Source organism: Ranitomeya variabilis, chromosome 5 (assembly GCF_051348905.1).
Source record: "Ranitomeya variabilis isolate aRanVar5 chromosome 5, aRanVar5.hap1, whole genome shotgun sequence".
NCBI classification, from domain to species: Eukaryota; Metazoa; Chordata; class Amphibia; order Anura; family Dendrobatidae; genus Ranitomeya; species Ranitomeya variabilis.
Genome location: NC_135236.1, coordinates 283,041,460 through 283,061,304, shown reverse-complemented (window position 1 = coordinate 283,061,304; position 19,845 = coordinate 283,041,460). Strand labels below are relative to the sequence as shown.

The window sequence follows — 19,845 nt, the reverse complement described above, 5'->3', positions numbered from 1 at the left end:
GAAGGAGAGTGATGGGTGCTACACCAGATGACCTGGCCTCCACAGTCACCAGACCTGAACCCAATCGAGATGGTTTGGGGTGAGCTGGACTGCAGAGTGAAGGCAAAAGGGCCAACAAGTGCTAAGCATCTCTGGGAACTTCTTCAAGATTGTTGCAAGACCATTTCCGGGGACTACCTCTTGAAGCTCATCAAGAGAATGCCAAGAGTGTGCAAAGCAGTCATCAAAGCAAAAGGTGGCTACTTTGAAGAACCTAGAATATAAGACATATTTTCAGTGGTGTCACACTTTTTTGTTAAGTATATAATTCCACATGTGTTAATTCATAGTTTTGATGCCTTCAGTGTGAATTTACAATTTTCAAAGTCATGAAAATACAGAAAAATCTTTAAATGAGAAGGTGTGTCCAAGCGTTTGGTCTGTACTGTATATATATATATATATATATATATATATATATATATATATATATATATATATACACTCACCGGCCACTTTATTAGGTACACCATGCTAGTAACGGGTTGGACCCCCTTTTGCCTTCAGAACTGCCTCAATTCTTCGTGGCATAGATTCAACAAGGTGCTGGAAGCATTCCTCAGAGATTTTGGTCCATATTGACATGATGGCATCACACAGTTGCCGCAGATTTGTCGGCTGCACATCCCAATGATGCTCCATACAAGGCAGGATGGATCCATGCTTTCATGTTGTTTACGCCAAATTCTGACCCTACCATCCGAATGTCGCAGCAGAAATCGAGACTCATCAGACCAAGCAACGTTTTTCCAATCTTCTACTGTCCAATTTCGATGAGCTTGTACAAATTGTAGCCTCAGTTTCCTGTTATTAGCTGAAAGGAGTGGTACCCGGTGTGGTCTTCTGCTGCTGTAGCCCATCTGCCTCAAAGTTCAACGCACTGTGCGTTCAGAGATGCTCTTAGGCCTACCTTGGTTGTAACGGGTGGCGATTTGAGTCACTGTTGCCTTTCTATCAGCTCGAACCAGTCTGCCCATTCTCCTCTGACCTCTGGCATCAACAAGGCATTTCCGCCCACAGAACTGCCGCTCACTGGATTTTTTTTCTTTTTCGGACCATTCTCTGTAAACCCTAGAGATGGTTGTGCGTGAAAATCCCAGTAGATCAGCAGTTTCTGAAATACTCAGACCAGCCCTTCTGGCACCAACAACCATGCCACGTTCAAAGGCACTCAAATCACCTTTCTTCCCCATACTGATGCTTGGTTTGAACTGCAGGAGATTGTCTTGACCATGTCTACATGCCTAAATGCACTGAGTTGCCGCCATGTGATTGGCTGATTAGAAATTAAGTGTTAACAAGAAGTTGGACAGGTGTACCTAATAAAGTGGCCAGTGAGTGTATATACAGTGCCTTGTGAAAGTGGAACAAAAGAGGAAAAAAATCCAGCTTCCAAAAATATCCAAATTTATTGAAGGTAAAATGCAAAGTCCAAAAACATGGTTCACAGGAAAATGAGTAGCAGCAGGCTACGCGTTTCGAACGATATGTTCTTTTTCAAAGCTGCTCCACATGCATCACAGCAGGGTTAAATACCAGCCGTAACCAATCATAGTGAATAAAACTATCACCTGACACATATATAAATCCATAGAAAAAAACAAAATAAACATACAAATACGCAAGAAAACATATAAAAAAATATGTACAGAAAATATGACCTAATAGTGAAACATAATTTCTTTGCGAGCATTTACGTTCACATTTGCGTTGTGCGCCGCAGCGTCGTCGCCGCAACGCACAACGCAAACAAAAACGCAGTCAAACGCATGCACAACGCTGCGTTTTGCGCCGCATGCGTTTTTTTGTGCAGTGAGTCATTCTTCATCCCACCCACAAAAAAAAGTGTCTACACAATAGATAAGGACCACCAATGGCTAGAAGAGGGTTGGTGTTTATGTAATTGTGTATATATACCCTGGCAGAGATGAATTCCTCCCATTTTGCTGGTATTCATGATGGAGCGTCCCATGGACAGTATCTACATGGATATGGAGATGGAATTTGCCTTGGCTCATGCCTATGCTGTCGCCTGTTCTCATCAAAGGGAAAGGGAAAAACGGAGATGGAGTCGTCGCCGCTTTTGGATACACCCTATCTTGGAAGTCCGGGAGAGCCGTGGAGCATACCATAGCTTGTTTGGCGAACTCAATGACAACCTGGAGAAATATTTCCAATATACCAGGATGTCTCAGGACAGCTTCCGGTATCTTCTGCGTCGGGTGGAAGGATCCATTGGCAGGCAGGACACGCAGCTCCGGAGAGCTATTTCCGCAGAGGAGCGGCTGCTGGTGACTCTACGGTACGTAGCTGTTTGAATGACTGTGATATGTTCTTCCCTTTTATTTTTTTTTTTTATTTTTTTTTTGGGGTTTGGTATGGTCAATGTACTTTTATAAATTACAATGTACTTTTATAAATTATGTACTTTAATGTAATAATTTCTTTCTCTTCTTGGCAGTTTCCTGGCTACCGGAGAGACCTTGAGATCCCTTCATTTTCAGTTCCGGATTGGAGTCTCCACTCTCTCCGGAATTATTGCTGAGACATGCCGCGCTTTGTGGGATAATCTTCGTGAGGAATTTTTACCCGTCCCTACAAGAGAAATCTGGGAGGCCAACGCACAGAAATTTGAGGAAGTGTGTTCGTTTCCAAACTGTATTGGCGCGGTGGATGGCAAGCACATTCGGATTACCAAGCCAGGGAAAAGTGGATCCCTTTTCTACAACTACAAAAAATACTTTTCCACTGTGCTAATGGCAATTGCCGGTGCCGACTGCCGTTTTCTCGCAGTGGACATTGGTGCGTTTGGCCGTGCAAATGACTCGAGCACATTTAACCCCTTTAGCCCCGAGGGTGGTTTGCACGTTAATGACCGGGCCAATTTTTACAATTCTGACCACTGTCCCTTTATGAGGTTATAACTCTGGAACGCTTCAACGGATCTTGGCGATTCTGACATTGTTTTCTCGTGACATATTGTACTTCATGTTAGTGGTAAAATTTCTTCGATATAACTTGCGTTTATTTGTGAAAAAAAGGAATATTTGGCGAAAATTTTGAAAATTTCGCAATTTTCCAACTTTGAATTTTTATGCCCTTAAATCACAGACATATGTCACACAAAATACTTAATAAATAACATTTCCCACATGTCTACTTTACATCAGCACAATTTTGGAACCAAAATTTTTTTTTGTGACGGAGTTATAAGGGTTAAAAGTTGACCAGCAATTTCTCATTTTTACAACACCATTTTTTTTTAGGGACCACATCTCATTTGAAGTCATTTTGACGGGTCTATATGATAGAAAATACCCAAGTGTGACACCATTCTAAAAACTGCACCCCTCAAGGTACTCAAAACCACTTTCAAGAAGTTTATTAACCCTTCAGGTGTTTCACAGGAATTTTTGGAATGTTTAAATAAAAATGAACATTTAACTTTTTTTCACACAAAATTTATTTCAGCTCCAATTTGTTTTATTTTACCAAGGGTAACAGGAGAAAATAGACCCCAAAAGTTGTTGTACAATTTGTCCTGAGTACGCTGATACCCCATATGTGGGGGTAAACCACAGTTTGGGCGCATGGCAGAGCTTGGAAGCAAAGGAGCGCCATTTGACTTTTCAATGCAAAATTGACTGGAATTGAGATGGGACGCCATGTTGCATTTAGAGAGCCCTTGATGTGCCTAAACATTGAAACCCCTAACAAGTGACACCATTTTGGAAAGTAGACCCCCTAAGGAACTTATCTAGATGTGTGGTGAGCACTTTGACCCAACAAGTGCTTTACAGAAGTTTATAATGCAGAGCCGTAAAAATAAAAAATCATATTTTTTCACAAAAATTATCTTTTCACCCCCAATTTTTTATTTTCCCAAGGGTGAGAGAAGAAATTGGACCCCAAAAATTGTTGTGCAATTTGTCCTGAGTACGCTGATACCCCATATGTGGGTGTAAACCATTGTTTGGGCGCAGGGCAGAGCTCGGAAGGGAAGGAGCGCCATTTGACTTTTCAATGCAAAATTGACTGGAATTGAGATGGGACGCCATGTTGCATTTAGAGAGCCCTTGATGTGCCTAAACATTGAAACCCCTAACAAGTGACACCATTTTGGAAAGTAGACCCCCTAAGGAACTTATCTAGATGTGTGGTGAGCACTTTGACCCAACAAGTGCTTTACAGAAGTTTATAATGCAGAGCCGTAAAAATAAAAAATCATATTTTTTCACAAAAATTATCTTTTCACCCCCGATTTTTTATTTTCCCAAGGGTGAGAGAAGAAATTGGACCCCAAAAATTGTTGTGCAATTTGTCCTGAGTACGCTGATACCCCATATGTGGGTGTAAACCATTGTTTGGGCGCAGGGCAGAGCTCGGAAGGGAAGGAGCGCCATTTGACTTTTCAATGCAAAATTGACTGGAATTGAGATGGGACGCCATGTTGCATTTAGAGAGCCCTTGATGTGCCTAAACATTGAAACCCCTAACAAGTGACACCATTTTGGAAAGTAGACCCCCTAAGGAACTTATCTAGATGTGTGGTGAGCACTTTGACCCAACAAGTGCTTTACAGAAGTTTATAATGCAGAGCCGTAAAAATAAAAAATCATATTTTTTCACAAAAATGATCTTTTCACCCCCAATTTTTTATTTTCCCAAGGGTAAGAGAAGAAATTGGACCCCAAAAATTGTTGTGCAATTTGTCCTGAGTACACTGATACCCCATATGTGGGTGTAAACCATTGTTTGGGCGCAGGGCAGAGCTCAGAAGGGAAGGAGCGCCATTTGACTTTTCAATGCAAAATTGACTGGAATTGAGATGGGACGCCATGTTGCGTTTGGAGAGCCCCTAATGTGCCTAAACATTGAAACCCCCCACGAGTGACACCATTTTGGAAAGTAGACCCCTTAAGGAACTTATCTAGATGTGTGTTGAGCACTTTGACCCAACAAGTGCTTCACAGAAGTTTATAATGCAGAGCCGTAAAAATAAAAAATCATATTTTTTCACAAAAATGATCTTTTCACCCCCATTTTTTTATTTCCCCAAGGGTAAGAGAAGAAATTAGACCACAAAAGTTGTTGTGCAATTTGTCCTGAGTACGACGATACCCCATATGTGGGTGTAAACCATTGTTTGGGCGCATAGCAGAGCTCAGAAGGGAAGAAGCGCTATTTTACTTTTCAATGCAAAATTGACTGGAATTAAGATGGGATGCCATGTTGCGTTTGGAGAGCCCCTGATGTGCCTAACATTAAACCCCCCCACAAGTGACACCATTTTGGAAAGTAGACCCCCTAAGGAACTTATCTAGATGTGTTTTGAGAGCTTTGAACCCCCAAGGGTTTCACTACAGTTTATAACGCAGAGCCGTGAAAATAAAAATTATTTTTTTTTTCACAAAAATGATTTTTTAGCCCCCAGTTTTGTATTTTCACAAGGGTATCAGGATAAATTGGACCCCAAAAGTTGTTGTCCAATTTGTCTGGAGTACGCTGATACCCCATTTGTGGGGAGGGACCACTGTTTGGGCGCATGACAGAGCTCGGAAGGGAAGGAGCGCCATTTGGAATGCAGACTTAAATGGATTGGTCTGCAGGCGTCACGTTGCATTTGCAGAGCCCCTGATGTACCCAAACAGTACAAACCCCCCACAAGTGACCCCATATTGGAAACTAGACCCCCCAAGGAACTTATCTAGATGTGTTGTGAGAACTTTGAACCCCCAAGTGTTTCACTACAGTTTATAACGCAGAGCCGTGAAAATAATTTTTTTTTTTTTTTTTCACAAAAATGAAATTTAGCCCCCAGTTTTGTATTTTCACAAGGGTATCAGGATAAATTGGACCCTAAAAGTTGTTGTCCAATTTGTCCTGAGTACGCTGATACCCCCTATGTGGGGGGGAACCACTGTTTGGGCGCATGACAGAGCTCGGAAGGGAAGGAGCGCCATTTGGAATTCAGACTTAAATGGATTGGTCTGCAGGCGTCACGTTGCATTTGCAGAGCCCCTGATGTACCCAAACAGTACAAACCCCCCACAAGTGACCCCATATTGGAAACTAGACCCCCCAAGGAACTTATCTAGATGTGTTGTGAGAACTTTGAACCCCCAAGTGTTTCACTACAGTTTATAACGCAGAGCTGTGAAAATAAAAATTATTTTTCTTTTTCACAAAAATGATTTTTTAGCCCCCAGTTTTGTATTTTCACAAGGGTATCAGGATAAATTGGACCCTAAAAGTTGTTGTCCAATTTGTCCTGAGTACGCTGATACCCCCTATGTGGGGGGGAACCACTGTTTGGGCGCATGACAGAGCTCGGAAGGGAAGGAGCGCCATTTGGAATGCAGACTTAAATGGATTGGTCTGCAGGCGTCACGTTGCATTTGCAGAGCCCCTGATGTACCCAAACAGTACAAACCCCCCACAAGTGACCCCATATTGGAAACTAGACCTCCCAAGGAACTTATCTAGATGTGTTGTGAGAACTTTGAACCCCCAAGTGTTTCACTACAGTTTACAACGCAGAGCCGTGAAAATAAAACATATTTTTTTTCCCACAAAAATGATTTTTAGCCCCCCAAATTTTTATTTTCCCAAGGATAACAAGAGAACTTGGACCCCAGAAGTTGTTGTTCAATTTGTCCCTAGTACGCTGATACCCCATATGTTGGGGTAAACCCCTTTTTGGACGCACGGGAGAGCTCGGAAGGGAAGGAGCACTGTTTTACTTTTTCAACGCAGAATTGGCTGGAATTGAGATTGGACGCCATGTCGCGTTTGGAGAGCCCCTGATGTGCCTGAACAGTGGAAACTCCCCAATTCTACCTGAAACCCTACCCCTAACCGTTTACTGAACATTTTCTGACAGTCATAAGTGCCACGTATATAAGTGCCACGTATTTAAGTGCCACGTATTTAAGTGCCACGTATTTAAGTGCCACGTATTTAAGTGCCACGTATTTAAGTGCCACGTATTTAAGTGCTACGTATTTAAGTGCCACGTATTTAAGTGCCACTATATTTCAGTGCCACAATATTTCAGTGCCACGTATTTCAGTGCCACGTATTTCAGTGCCACGTATTTCAGTGCCACGTATTTCAGGCACTGAAAAATACGTGGCACGTAAATACGTGGCACGTAAATACGTGGCACGTAAATACGTGGCACTTAAATACGTGGCACTTAAATACGTGGCACTTAAATACGTGGCACTTAAATACGTGGCACTTAAATACGTGGCACTTATATACGTGGCCACTGAAATATCGTGGCACTTATATACGTATATACGTATATAAACGTATATTTCAGTGCCACGTATTTCAGTGCCACGTATTTCAGTGCCACGTATTTCAGTGCCACGTATTTCAGGCACTGAAAAATACGTGGCACGTAAATACTTCAGTGCCACGATATTTCAGTGCCACGATATTTCAGTGCCACGATATTTCAGTGCCACGATATTTCAGTGCCACGTATTTCAGTGCCACGTATTTCAGGCACTGAAAAATACGTGGCACGTAAATACGTGGCACGTAAATACGTGGCACTGAAATACGTGGCACTGAAATACGTGGCACTTAAATACGTGGCACTTAAATACGTGGCACTTAAATACGTGGCACTTATATACGTGGCCACTGAAATATCGTGGCACTTATATACGTATATACGTATATAAACGTATATTTCAGTGCCACGTATTTCAGTGCCACGTATTTCAGGTTAGGGGTAGGGTTAGGGGTAGGGTTAGGGTTTTTTGTTTTTTTCTTGTTTTCTTGTGTTTTTCTATAAAAACGCATGCGTTTTACCGCGTTTACATGCATTTTTTCACACATGCGGTTTTTTTAAAAAACGCATGCAGATAAAAACGCAAGTGTGAAACCAGACTAAAAGACGCTTTTTATAGCAAAAAAGTTTTTGCGTCTCCACATTTTGAGACCTATAATTTTTCCACATTTTGGTCCACAGAGTCATGTGAGGTCTTGTTTTTTGCGGGACGAGTTGACGTTTTTATTGGTAACATTTTCGGACACGTGACCATTTTTTATCACTTTTTATTCCGATTTTTGTGAGGCAGAATAACCAAAAACCAGCTATTCATGAATTTCTTTTGGGAGAGGCGTTTATACCGTTCTGCGCTTGGTAAAATTGATAAAGCAGTTTTATTCTTCGGGTCAGTACGATTACAGCGATACCTCATTTATATCATTTTTTTATGTTTTGACGCTTTTATACGATAAAAACTATTTTATAGAAAAAATAATTATTTTGGCATCGCTTTATTCTCAGGACTATAACTTTTTTATTTTTTTGCTGATAATGCTGCATGGCGGCTCGTTTTTTGCGGGACAAGATGACGTTTTCAGCGGTAACATGGTTATTTATATCCGTCTTTTTGATCGCGTGTTATTCCACTTTTTGTTCGGCGGTATGGTAATAAAGCGTTGTTTTTTGCCTCGTTTTTTTTTTTTTTTTCTTACGGTGTTTACTGAAGGGGTTAACTAGTGGGCCAGTTTTATAGGTTGGGTCGTTATGGACGCGGCGATACTAAATATGTGTACTTTTATTGTTTTTGTTTGTTTTTTTTAGATAAAGAAATGTATTTATGGGAATAATATTTTTTTTTTATTATTATTTATTTAGGAATTTTTTTTTTTTTTTTTTACACATGTGGAAATTTTTTTTTTAACTTTTTTACTTTGTCCCAGGGGGGGACATCACAGATCGCAGATCTGATAGTGTGCACAGCACTCTATCAGATCCGTGATCATACTTTCATCGGAGCAGGCTGCAGCTTTCATCTGCAGCCTGCTCCGACCCGGAAGTGCTCCCTGCAGGACCCGGATACAGCCCCTCGGCCATTTTGGATCCGGGGCCTGCAGGGAGAAGACGTTCGGTACGAGGTGAGTACATCACCTTGTACCGATCGTCTCAGGGAAGCCCGCAGGGAGCCCCCTCCCTGCGCGATGCTTCCCTGTACCGCCGGTACACCGCGATCATGTTTGATCGCGGTGTGCCGGGGGTTAATGTGCCGGGGGCGGTCCGTGACCGCTCCTGGCACATAGTGCCGGATGTCAGCTGCGATATGCAGCCGACACCCGGCCGCGATCGGCCGCGCTCCCCCCGTGAGCGCGGCCGATCGCGTATGACGTACTATACCGTCACCGGGAATTAAGGCCCACCCCACCTCGACGGTATAGTACGTCATATGGGATTAAGGGGTTAAAGAGTCGGATATGGGCCAAAAATTATATGGGAACAATTTTAATTTCCCACAGCCACGACCTCTTCCCCACACCGAAGGCCCTGCGATGCCCTTGGTTGTGGTTGGGGATGAGGCATTCCAAATGTCTGCCAACCTACTGAAACCCTACTCCAGTCGGGGCTTGGACCACACCAAAAGGGTTTTCAATTATAGACTGTCAAGGGCCAGAAGGACTGTGGAGTGCGCCTTTGGCATCCTTGTCTCCAAATGGCGGATATTAGGATCCGCCATTAATCTGAAAACTGAGACAGTGGATGAGGTGGTGAAGGCGTGTGTGGTTCTCCACAATTATATTCTGACCAAAGAGAGACTGAATGTGGAACTGGATGAACCCATAGCCAACACATTGCCCGATTACCAGGATCATCCTCTGAGGACAAGTGTGGAAATTGCACAGATGAGGGATCGTTTTGCGGCCTATTTTGTGTCAGATGTTGGCCGTGTGTCATGGCAAGATACAATGGTGTAGTGTTTATGTTTTACTCTTGGACTTTATTCTGGATTTCACTACACCAATAAATCCCTGTATTGTTATTGTGCTAAAAATATAATATGGTAATAAACTAATTCTACATTATGTGCAATATCCGTTTTGGTTGGTTTGGTTATGTCAAATTTGGCATCTACCTATAGTTCAATAATGTAATGTGCCTTATCTGAAAAACCCTTTGTTTTTAATATGTTGTTGTTTAATAAAAAATTTTTCTTCAGTTTTCTACCCTGCTTCAAAGTACAAATTTATACCATACCATATAACATATTTATTGGTTTGTCAGATTGCCGTTTATCGTTGTGTTTGACAGCAAAAACAACGATACCAGCGATGTTTTACAATGGTAACCAGGGTAAACATCGGGTTACCAAGCGCAGGGCCGCGATTAGTAACCCAATGTTTACCATGGTTACCAGTGTTAAATGTAAAAATAAAAATACATATACTCATCTTCGCGTCCCCCGGCGTCCGCTTCCTTCACTGACTGAGCGGCGGACGTAAAGTGAATGCACAGCACAGCGTTGATGTGACCGCTTTGCTGTGAGGGACGTCACTCAGTCAGTGCAGGGAAACTGACACCGGGGGATGCGATTGTGAGTATATGTTTATTGTTCTTCCTTTAACACTGGTAACCAGGGTAAACATCGCAAGTGCGCCCTGCGCTTAGCAACCCGATGTTTACCATGGTTACCCGGGGACCTCGGCATCGTTGGTCGCTGGAGAGCTGTCACACAGACAGCTCTCCAGCAAACAAATAGCGATGCTGCAGTGATCTGCATCATTGTCTGTTTCGCTGCAGCGTTGTTAAGTGTGAAGGTACCTTTACGGGATGTGTCCACGTTCAGGATTGCATCCGGATTTGCTCAGGTTTTTTCATCAGTATTTGTAAGCCAAAACCAGGAGTGGAACAATTAGAGGAAAAGTAGAATAGAAACATATGCTCCACTTCTGTATTTATCACCCACTCCTAGTTTTGGCTACAAATATTGATTTAAAATCCTGACCAAATCCGGATGCAATCCTGAGCGTGGACACATACCCTTAGTGTTTGAAAACACCTCATACACTTTAGTGTTTGTAAACACCTCATACAGCAATGAGAGACACCCAAAAAAAGGTAAAATTAAAAAAGCAAAACATAGTGTCTGACATTGCATATATGAGGTGTTTGAAGCACATAATATGTGTAAACGGCGCACGGCGTGAATTGCCGAGAAGTGTACTTGAAAATAAGAACAAATATTGTATTCAAAAAAATAATTTTTATTGGGGGGTAACAGAAAAAAAAGTGGAAACAAATTAGGGGGGATCAATATCCGCTACCAGCGGTGACTGGTATTGGTGTTTTTTTTGACGGGGAGGGGAATAGGTAGAGGAGGAGGAGGAACCATAGTCAAGGAGGCTGGAAGGCAGGTCCAACCCCTCCGTAGGGTATACTGGGGAAACCGGATCATCTGTAGGGGAGGGAGGAGGCAACACAAGACGTTGGTATTTTTTTTTGCCCTGGCTGCTCCTGCTGCGGCTAGAGCCATGGTGAGAAGTTGGAGTCTCTACTGGAGCAGCCAGAGCCTCATTGTGTGCCTCTGTGTGCCTCCTCTTTTTTGTGTGTTTTGTTCCTCCTGCGTCAGCTCCCCCAGATTCACTCCTACGGCCCCCAGAATCACTCCTACGGGTGGATGAGGGCCTGGCAGGAGCAGGAGTCGGCGGCAAACTGGTATGGTGCCTGTGGTGGCGTCGCTCGGCACGTGGACCTCGGTGGGGTGGCTGGAGTGGATCTGCAGCAGTAGTCGGAGTCATGCTAGCCAGCGACGGTACTACTGGCAGTGTCGCTGACTGCATGCGCCGAGACTGCTGCAGAGCCCTCACGTAGGAATTGTTGCAGTCCTGCATCACCGAAATCTGGAGTTCCGGCGTAAGGTTTTCCACCATGCCTTTAGCAATTGTACTTAAAAAATGTTTTGCCGGATTTGAGAGCTCGGTTTCCAGCTTTTCAAGGCGCCGTTCGATACTGGACATTTTATCGCTCAACGCCTTGAAACCGTTCTGGAACACCGTGCTCAAGTGCAAAAATTCGGGCATGGCTGGCCTGTCCGAGGCCCGCTGGCGCTGTCGGGAATTCCCGAACGAAGGTGCGCCAGAGGCCTCGGGCAGGGGCAAACCTGATGGCCCGGCTGCCGGTTCTCCAGATGATGGTGGTGCAAGCCTGCTGTCGCTGTGGGAGGGCTGTGACGGGTCAGATGGCGATCCATGAAGTTCCGCTTCACAGGGGGGAGCTCGCTGGAGGGTGCTGCTGTGTGTCCTGTGAAAAGATAAGGAAAAAATTAGTCTTCAATTAATAACCTATCACATACGCCAACTCCTGTAAAAAAAGTACATTTCATGACACAACAATACATTACAATCCCCTGTCTCTCAGTCTGTGCGGCCTATAATAAATTGTTGATTGTTATCGCCAGCTGACCATTAGGGCTCACGATAACAATCATGGACATACCTACGGCAGAAAATGACTGTTCATTTCCGTTGGCAAAGGCAATGCATACCCCTGTCATCGTCAAAAAAAAAATTCTTCATGCTGCCTATGTCGCAAAAATAGTATAAAATTTAAAGTCAAGAAACAAATTTAAAAACCAAAAAAAAAAAAAAAAACCTTTGCTGATCTGATCGCAGGAATGGCCATGACGTTAGGATCATGTGATCCAGACGTCATCATTATTCCTGCGATCAGTACTACACTGACTCAGAACTTAACCTGTCATGGACTACAAGGACTCACGCTTAACCAAAAAAATGATGGGCTATATACCATTCCACTAGGGAAAAAGGATGGCCAATATGCTACGCTGACTACATGGATGGGCAATACACTATGTTCCTGGCAAATAAACTATGTGGATACGTGGCTAGAACGTGTACTATGTGGCTGCGATATAGTGGCCTGGCAATATACTATGTGTATGCGCAATGTACGTGGCTGGGCAATGTACTATGTGGCTGTGCAATATTATGTGTCTGGGCAATGTACAATGTGGCTGTGCAATATGCTATGTGGATTAAATACTTACTGTCGGCGGGTAAGGACCGGTCTCAGAAATTGTAGTGCCCGGTTATATTTATATGGCACAGACTTGCCCGCAGCAGCACCACTCCGCTATTGCTCCTCCTCATTCCTGAGCCCCTTATTGAAACGGTCCTTCATGGATCGCCATCTGGTCCTCAACTTTTTAACTGTGAATGCAAACAAAAAAAAAAGGTTACATATTTAGAATTTTACAAGGATAAAACAACCGTGTGCGATGCAAAGTTTAGGCGTTGATCGCATCACACACGGTTGTGTTTATCCTGGCAAGATGGGTCATAACAGCGTCTCAGCAATACTCACTAAAGGTGCCTTTGTCCTTCGCTGAGGCACTGTCAAAGCCATCCCACAGCGACTTTGCCACCTCTGCCCACAAACGTCTCGACACCACCTGGTCCATGTGCCGGGGGTCACGGCTGTCCCACAACGGGCCACGCTCCTGGATGCTGGAAATCAGGAGGTCCACATCGATACTTTCCATGTGGTCCCGTTGTGAAACCTAGAAAATTTCGAGAAAAAAAAGGTTACAAATATGCAAATATTAACAAGCACCAGCACCTGGCATGATTTGTACCTTTGCCCTATCCTTGGACATTTGATGTATGTATATTTATGTTTTCTACACCTGTATTTTGGAATGTTTGTGTGCAGGGAGTTCAACTTTATGTAAAGCCCCCGTCTCACATAGCGAGATCGCTAGCGAGATCGCTAGCGAGATCGCTGCTGAGTCACAAGTTTTGTGATGCAACAGCGACCTCAGTAGCGATCTATGTGTGACACGTACCAGCGATCAGGCCCCTGCTGTGAGATCGCTGGTCGTGTTGGAATGGCCTGGACCTTTTTTTGGTCGTTGAGGTACCGCTGACATCGATGAATCGGTGTGTGTGACACAGATCCAGCAATGTCTTCACTGGTAACCAGGGTAAACGTCGGGTTACTATGCAGGGCCGCGCTTAGTAACCCGATGTTTACCCTGGTTACCAGCTTAAATGTAAAAAAAAAAAACAGTACATACTCACCATCTGATGTCCGTCAGGTCCCTTGCCGTCTGATTCATGCTCTGACTGTCTGCCGGCCGTAAAGTGAGAGCACAGCACAGCAGTGACGTCACCGCTGCGCTCTGCTATCACTGTTCGGCGGCACTGTCAGAGCAGGAACGCAGACGGCAAGGGACCTGACGGACATCAGAAGGCGAGTATGTACTGTTTGTTTTTTTTTGGTAACCAGGGTAAACATCGGGTTACTAAGCGCGGACTTGCGCTTAGTAACCCGATGTTTACCATGGTTACCCGGGTGCTGCAGGGGGACTTCGGCATCGTTGAAGACAGTTTCAACGATGCCGAAGTCGGTCCCCTGATCGTTGGTCGCTGGAGAGAGCTGTCTGTGACAGCTCCCCAGTGACCACACAACGACTTACCAACGATCACGGCCAGGTCGTATCGCTGGTCGTGATCGTTGGTAAATCGCGACGGGGCCTTTACCTTCCCCCAATACTTGCTGCCCTGAAAAGCTATAATGTAATTAAACTTAGTAAACATCCCTAGTGAAACCAGGATGCTCCTCAAATGTAATGTTCCTCACAGCAGGATGCTACTAAAAAAAAAATATCCCAAAAAAAATATACTCACTCGCCGGCCTGACGCCACATCAAGGCCCCGACCTCTCTGCTCCCGCTGACTGCCTTCCCCCTCACTTGAAGAAGCCTGTAAAAATTGAATACAAAAATTATTGTCAATGGTACAAATGGCATTGAATATTAAGCAACTGGACATAATTACTCACCGCACTCCCCCTCGCCGATTGCCTACACTCTGACTCACTGGCCATTCTTGCAAGTTTGATCTGCAATGAAAAAATGAGCAAAAATTCATATCCAAAGAACAAAAAATTAAAACAAGCACAATTGACTTTTGACTGATAGATATGGGAATGCAAACTGAAAAAAGCGACACCACAACGCCATACATTGCAAGAGAACACAATAGAAGAAACAATACAAGAATAGACCCAAAAAATTTTTTAAAACAAAAGACACCAATGTCCAAATTTTTAAATATTAAAAAACTGTACAGGGGAAAAAAAGGCACAATGAAATAGCAAACTGCACGCCATACTTTACAATAGCAACAAGACATGATCCAAAACAACACCATCTGGTGACATCTACCACAGAAATACATCTTGAAAAGGAGAAAAATACCATTCTAGATAATAAGCAATAAACATTACGGGACAACCGCTGTTAAAAATACAGCAACCCAAAATATAAACCATAAAATAGAAAAGAAAACACATGAAATTTTACATAGAAAAATGGCCACACCAAAAAAAAAAAAAAAAAAAAAAAAAATGTATACTACACACTTGGCAATGAAAAGTCAAGGAAGGAGATATATGCCATACGGAAAATGACGTAAAATCATCATAGATAAAAAAAAAAAAAAAAAAAAGGAAAATACAATTGAAAATAGAATGGCATAGCAGCACGGAACAATACAATACAAATGAAACATCATAAATGTAGCCCCCCCACCAGCAAGAAAAGACACTCAAGGAAAGAAAAATAAATGCCAACAGCATAAAAAACACAGCAAGACATGAGCCAAGAAAACGCCATACGGATACCCCCAACAATAGAAACCAGAAAAAGACATGCAACAGAAATTAAACAATAAAAAATCTTGCAAAAAAAAGACATTGAACAAACGCATGACACCAGAACAACCAAAAATCCATTAAAAAACCAAGCAAGGCCGAAAACAAGAAACGCCAGCATATAACGCCAGACAGGGGCGTAACTACCGCGGTCGCAGGGGTCGCAATTGCGACGGGGCCCGCAGTGCCTAGGGGCCCCGACTCTGAGCTACAAAATGGGCCGCCGGCCCTTTAAATAAACCTTCTTTACAGGCCCTAGTGCGCGTGCACTCTCTCAGTGCACGCGCGATCACGGGTGGGACTGCACTTGTCCTGCAGCAGAGCCCCTCCACCCCAGAGAGCCGCACACCGTCCATCCACAACTATGGCTGCAGCTGCTCTGTGCACGCAGGACCTGTGATGAGGTCACAGGAGGGGAGGAGTCGGAGTCACATGATCAAAGGCTTCCGTGTAGTGCAGGACAGTAGTGCAGTGCTGGTCGTCATCTTGCTGGAGGAGGGTAAGCTTTTGTGTGAGGTCAGGATGGGTTTGTGTGGATGTAGCAGAGCAGTGTGTGTATGAGGTGTACAGAGCGGAGCTGTGTGTGTATGAGGTGTACGGAGCGGAGCCGTGTGTGTATGAGGTGTACAAGGCAGAGCTGGGTGTGTATGAGGTGTACGGAGCGGAGCCGGGTGTGTATGAGGTGTACAAGGCAGAGCTGGGTGTGTATGAGGTGTACGGAGCGGAGCCGTGTGTGTATGAGGTGTACAGAGCGGAGCCGTGTGTGTATGAGGTGTACGGAGCGGAGCCGTGTGTGTATGAGGTGTACGGAGCGGAGCCGTGTGTGTATGAGGTGTACGGAGCGGAGCCGTGTTTGTATGAGGTGTACAGAGCGGAGCCGTGTGTGTATGAGGTGTACGGAGCGGAGCCATGTGTGTATGAGGTGTACGGAGCGGAGCCGGGTGTGTACGAGGTGTACGGAGCGGAGCCGGGTGTGTACGAGGTGTACGGAGCGGAGCCGGGTGTGTACGAGGTGTACGGAGCGGAGCCGTGTGTGTACGAGGTGTACGGAGCGGAGCCGTGTGTGTACGAGGTGTACGGAGCGGAGCCGTGTGTGTACGAGGTGTACGGAGCGGAGCCGTGTGTGTACGAGGTGTACGGAGCGGAGCCGTGTGTGTACGAGGTGTACGGAGCGGAGCCGGGTGTGTACAAGGTGTACGGAGCGGAGCCGGGTGTGTACGAGGTGTACGGAGCGGAGCTGGGTGTGTACGAGGTGTACGGAGCGGAGCATGTGTGTACGAGATGTACGGAGCGGAGCCGTGTGTGTACGAGGTGTATGGAGCGGAGCCGTGTGTGTATGAGGTGTGCAGAGCGGAGCCGTGTGTGTATGAGGTGTGCAGAGCGGAGCCGTGTGTGTATGAGGTGTGCAGAGCGGAGCCGTGTGTGTATGAGGTGTGCAGAGCGGAGCCGTGTGTGTATGAGGTGTGCAGAGCGGAGCCGTGTGTGTATGAGGTATACGGAGCGGAGCCGTGTGTGTACGAGGTGTACGGAGCGGAGCTGGGTGTGTACAAGGTGTACGGAGCGGAGCTGGGTGTGTACAAGGTGTACGGAGCGGAGCTGGGTGTGTACAAGGTGTGCGGAGCGGAGCTGGGTGTGTACGAGGTGTACGGAGCAGAGCCGCGTGTATGAGGTGTACGGAGCGGAGCTGGGTGTGTACGAGGTGTACGGAGCGGAGCCGGGTGTGTATGAGGTGTACGGAGCAGAGCCGGGTGTGTACGAGGTGTACGGAGCGGAGCCGTGTGTGTACGAGGTGTACGGAGCGGAGCCGTGTGTGTACGAGGTATACGGAGCGGAGCCGTGTGCAAGGTGTACGGAGCGGAGCCGGGTGTGTAAGAGGTGTACGGAGGGGAGCCGCATGTGCAATGTGTACGGAGCTCAGCCGCATGTGTAGGAGTAACTATGTGTGGCCATTATACTGTAGGCAATATCATGTGTGGCCATTGTACAGTATGGAGCACTATGTGTGGCCATTGTACAGTATGGAGCACTATGTGTGGCCATTGTACAGTATGGAGCACTATGTGTGGCCATTGTACAGTATGGAGCACTATGTGTGGCCATTGTACAGTATGGACAGGGGCGTAACTACCGCGGTTGCAGTGGTCGCCATTGCAACCGGGCCCAGCAGGTCAGGGGCCCGGGGCCAGCAGGTCAGAGCAGGGCCGGACTGGCCATCGGGCACTTCTGGCAAATGCCAGAAGAGCCGGTGCCAGTCATGGGCCGCTCGATCCGCCTCCCCCCGCCGCCGACGACTCACCCCCCCTGCCGTCGCATTCAACTATACCGGCGTCTATGACGCCGGTACAGTTGAATGCAATGACGGAGGAGAGAGCGTCTACAGATGCTCCCTCTCCCATCATTCCGCGCTCTGCCTCTGACACTGCGGGTGCGCGATCCCGGGCAGACTGCAGCCGAGCCTGAGACCGGAGCAGGAAGCAACGCTGGCAAGAGGAAAGGTAAGGAGAGTGGGGGGGGGGGGGGGGGGGGCGAGAGATGCGGGCTGTGCTGGATAGACCACTGTGCGGGTGGTGCTGGATAGACCACTGTGCGGGCTGTGCTGGATAGACCACTGTGCGGGCTGTGCTGGATAGACCACTGTGCGGGCTGTGCTGGATAGACCACTGTGCGGGCTGTGCTGGATAGACCACTGTGCGGGCTGTGCTGGATAGACCACTGTGCGGGCTGTGCTGGATAGACCACTGTGCGGGCTGTGCTGGATAGACCACTGTGCGGGCTGTGCTGGATAGACCACTGTGCGGGCTGTGCTGGATAGACCACTGTGCGGGCTGTGCTGGATAGACCACTGTGCGGGCTGTGCTGGATAGACCACTGTGCGGGCTGTGCTGGATAGACCACTGTGCGGGCTGTGCTGGATAGACCACTGTGCGGGCTGTGCTGGATAGACCACTGTGCGGGCTGTGCTGGATAGACCACTGTGCGGGCTGTGCTGGATAGACCACTGTGCGGGCTGTGCTGGATAGACCACTGTGCGGGCTGTGCTGGATAGACCACTGTGCGGGCTGTGCTGAATAGACCACTGTGCGGGCTGTGCTGGATAGACCACTGGGCGGGCTGTGCTGGATAGACCACTGGGCGGGCTGTGCTGGATAGACCACTGTGCGGGCTGTGCTGGATAGACCACTGTGCGGGCTGTGCTGGATAGACCACTGTGCGGGCTGTGCTGGATAGACCACTGTGCGGGCTGTGCTGGATAGACCCCTGGGCGGGCTGTGCTGGATAGACCACTGGGCGGGCTGTGCTGGATAGACCACTGGGCGGGCTGTGCTGGATAGACCACTGGGCGGGCTGTGCTGGATAGACCACTGTGCGGGCTGTGCTGGATAGACCACTGTGCGGGCTGTGCTGGCACCCAACACCATGTTGCAGTGCAGGAGATTCCTCCTGCACGGCAACAGTCCGAGGCGTATCTAGGGGAAGGGGGCAGCCGGGGCACGTGAGAGACAGGAAGCAGCTCCAGTCATCACGATGAGACAGCTTCTCAGTCTGTATTTTTCCCCCCTCATACATCTCATGTACGTCTGAATGAGATCGTATTTAAGAGAAAGCCAAAATAACCCCGGGACAGAAGGCGAGAGCAGGGGGGAGGTGCGGGACAGAGCCGCTTTAGTCAGGAGAAGCTGAGGAGCTGCAGCCGGTTTACATCAGCCACCCCTGTACCAGAGAGGAGATTGTGAGTTGTGTATATGAGCTGGTATCTCTGGTGTGTGTGTGTGATATCTGTAGTATGTGTGTGTGTGATATCTGTAGTGTGTGTGTGATAACTGTAGTATGTGTGTGTGTGATATCTGTAGTATGATGTGTGTGTGATATCTGTAGTATGTCTGTGTGTGTGTGTGTGATATCTGTAGTGTGTGTGTGATATTTGTAGTGTGTGTGTGATATCTGTAATATGATGTGTGTGATATCTGTAGTGTGTGTGTGTGTGTGTGTGTGTGAGATATCTGTAGTATGTGTGTGATATCTGTATGTGTGTGTGTGTGTGTGTGTGATATCTGTAGTGTGTGTGATATCTGTAGTGTGTGTGATATCTGTAGTGTGTGTGATATCTGTAGTGTGTGTGATATCTGTAGTGTGTGTGATATCTGTAGTGTGTGTGATATCTGTAGTGTGTGTGATAACTGATGTGTGTGTGATATCTGTAGTATGATGTGTGTGTGTGTGTGATATCTGTAGTGTGTGTGTGATATCTGTAGTATGTGTGTGTGTGAGGCAGCGGCGTAACTACCACGGTCGCA

The 19,845-nt window shown here is 46.3% G+C and overlaps 1 protein-coding gene and 1 long non-coding RNA gene across 2 annotated transcripts; one reads left to right on the top strand and one right to left on the bottom strand.

Moving 5' to 3' along the window:
- Window positions 1–1,767: 1,767 nt before the first annotated feature.
- LOC143774981 (uncharacterized) lies at window positions 1,768–11,852 on the top strand. The gene is made up of 3 exons (XM_077262795.1): window positions 1,768–2,341; window positions 2,501–2,841; window positions 11,803–11,852. Exons 1-3 carry the CDS (start codon window positions 1,995–1,997, stop codon window positions 11,850–11,852), a joined length of 738 nt encoding a protein of 245 aa, XP_077118910.1. The 5' UTR covers window positions 1,768–1,994.
- Window positions 11,853–12,978: 1,126 nt separating this feature from the next.
- Window positions 12,979–15,668, bottom strand: LOC143775807 (uncharacterized). Its single transcript, XR_013215711.1, has 3 exons — window positions 14,524–15,668; window positions 13,199–13,394; window positions 12,979–13,044 (listed from the first exon to the last, which is right to left on the bottom strand). It is a non-coding gene; the product is annotated as an uncharacterized LOC143775807 (long non-coding RNA).
- Between the last annotated feature and the right edge of the window lie 4,177 nt (window positions 15,669–19,845).

Coding starts and splice junctions, on each gene's coding strand:
- LOC143774981 (XM_077262795.1), top strand. CDS start 1,995: ATGATGGAGCGTCCCATGGACAGTATCTACATGGATATGGAGATGGAA. Junction 2,342..2,500: donor CGGCTGCTGGTGACTCTACG/GTACGTAGCTGT, acceptor TCTTCTTGGCAG/TTTCCTGGCTACCGGAGAGA. Junction 2,842..11,802: donor TTTTCTCGCAGTGGACATTG/GTGCGTTTGGCC, acceptor CTCGGTTTCCAG/CTTTTCAAGGCGCCGTTCGA.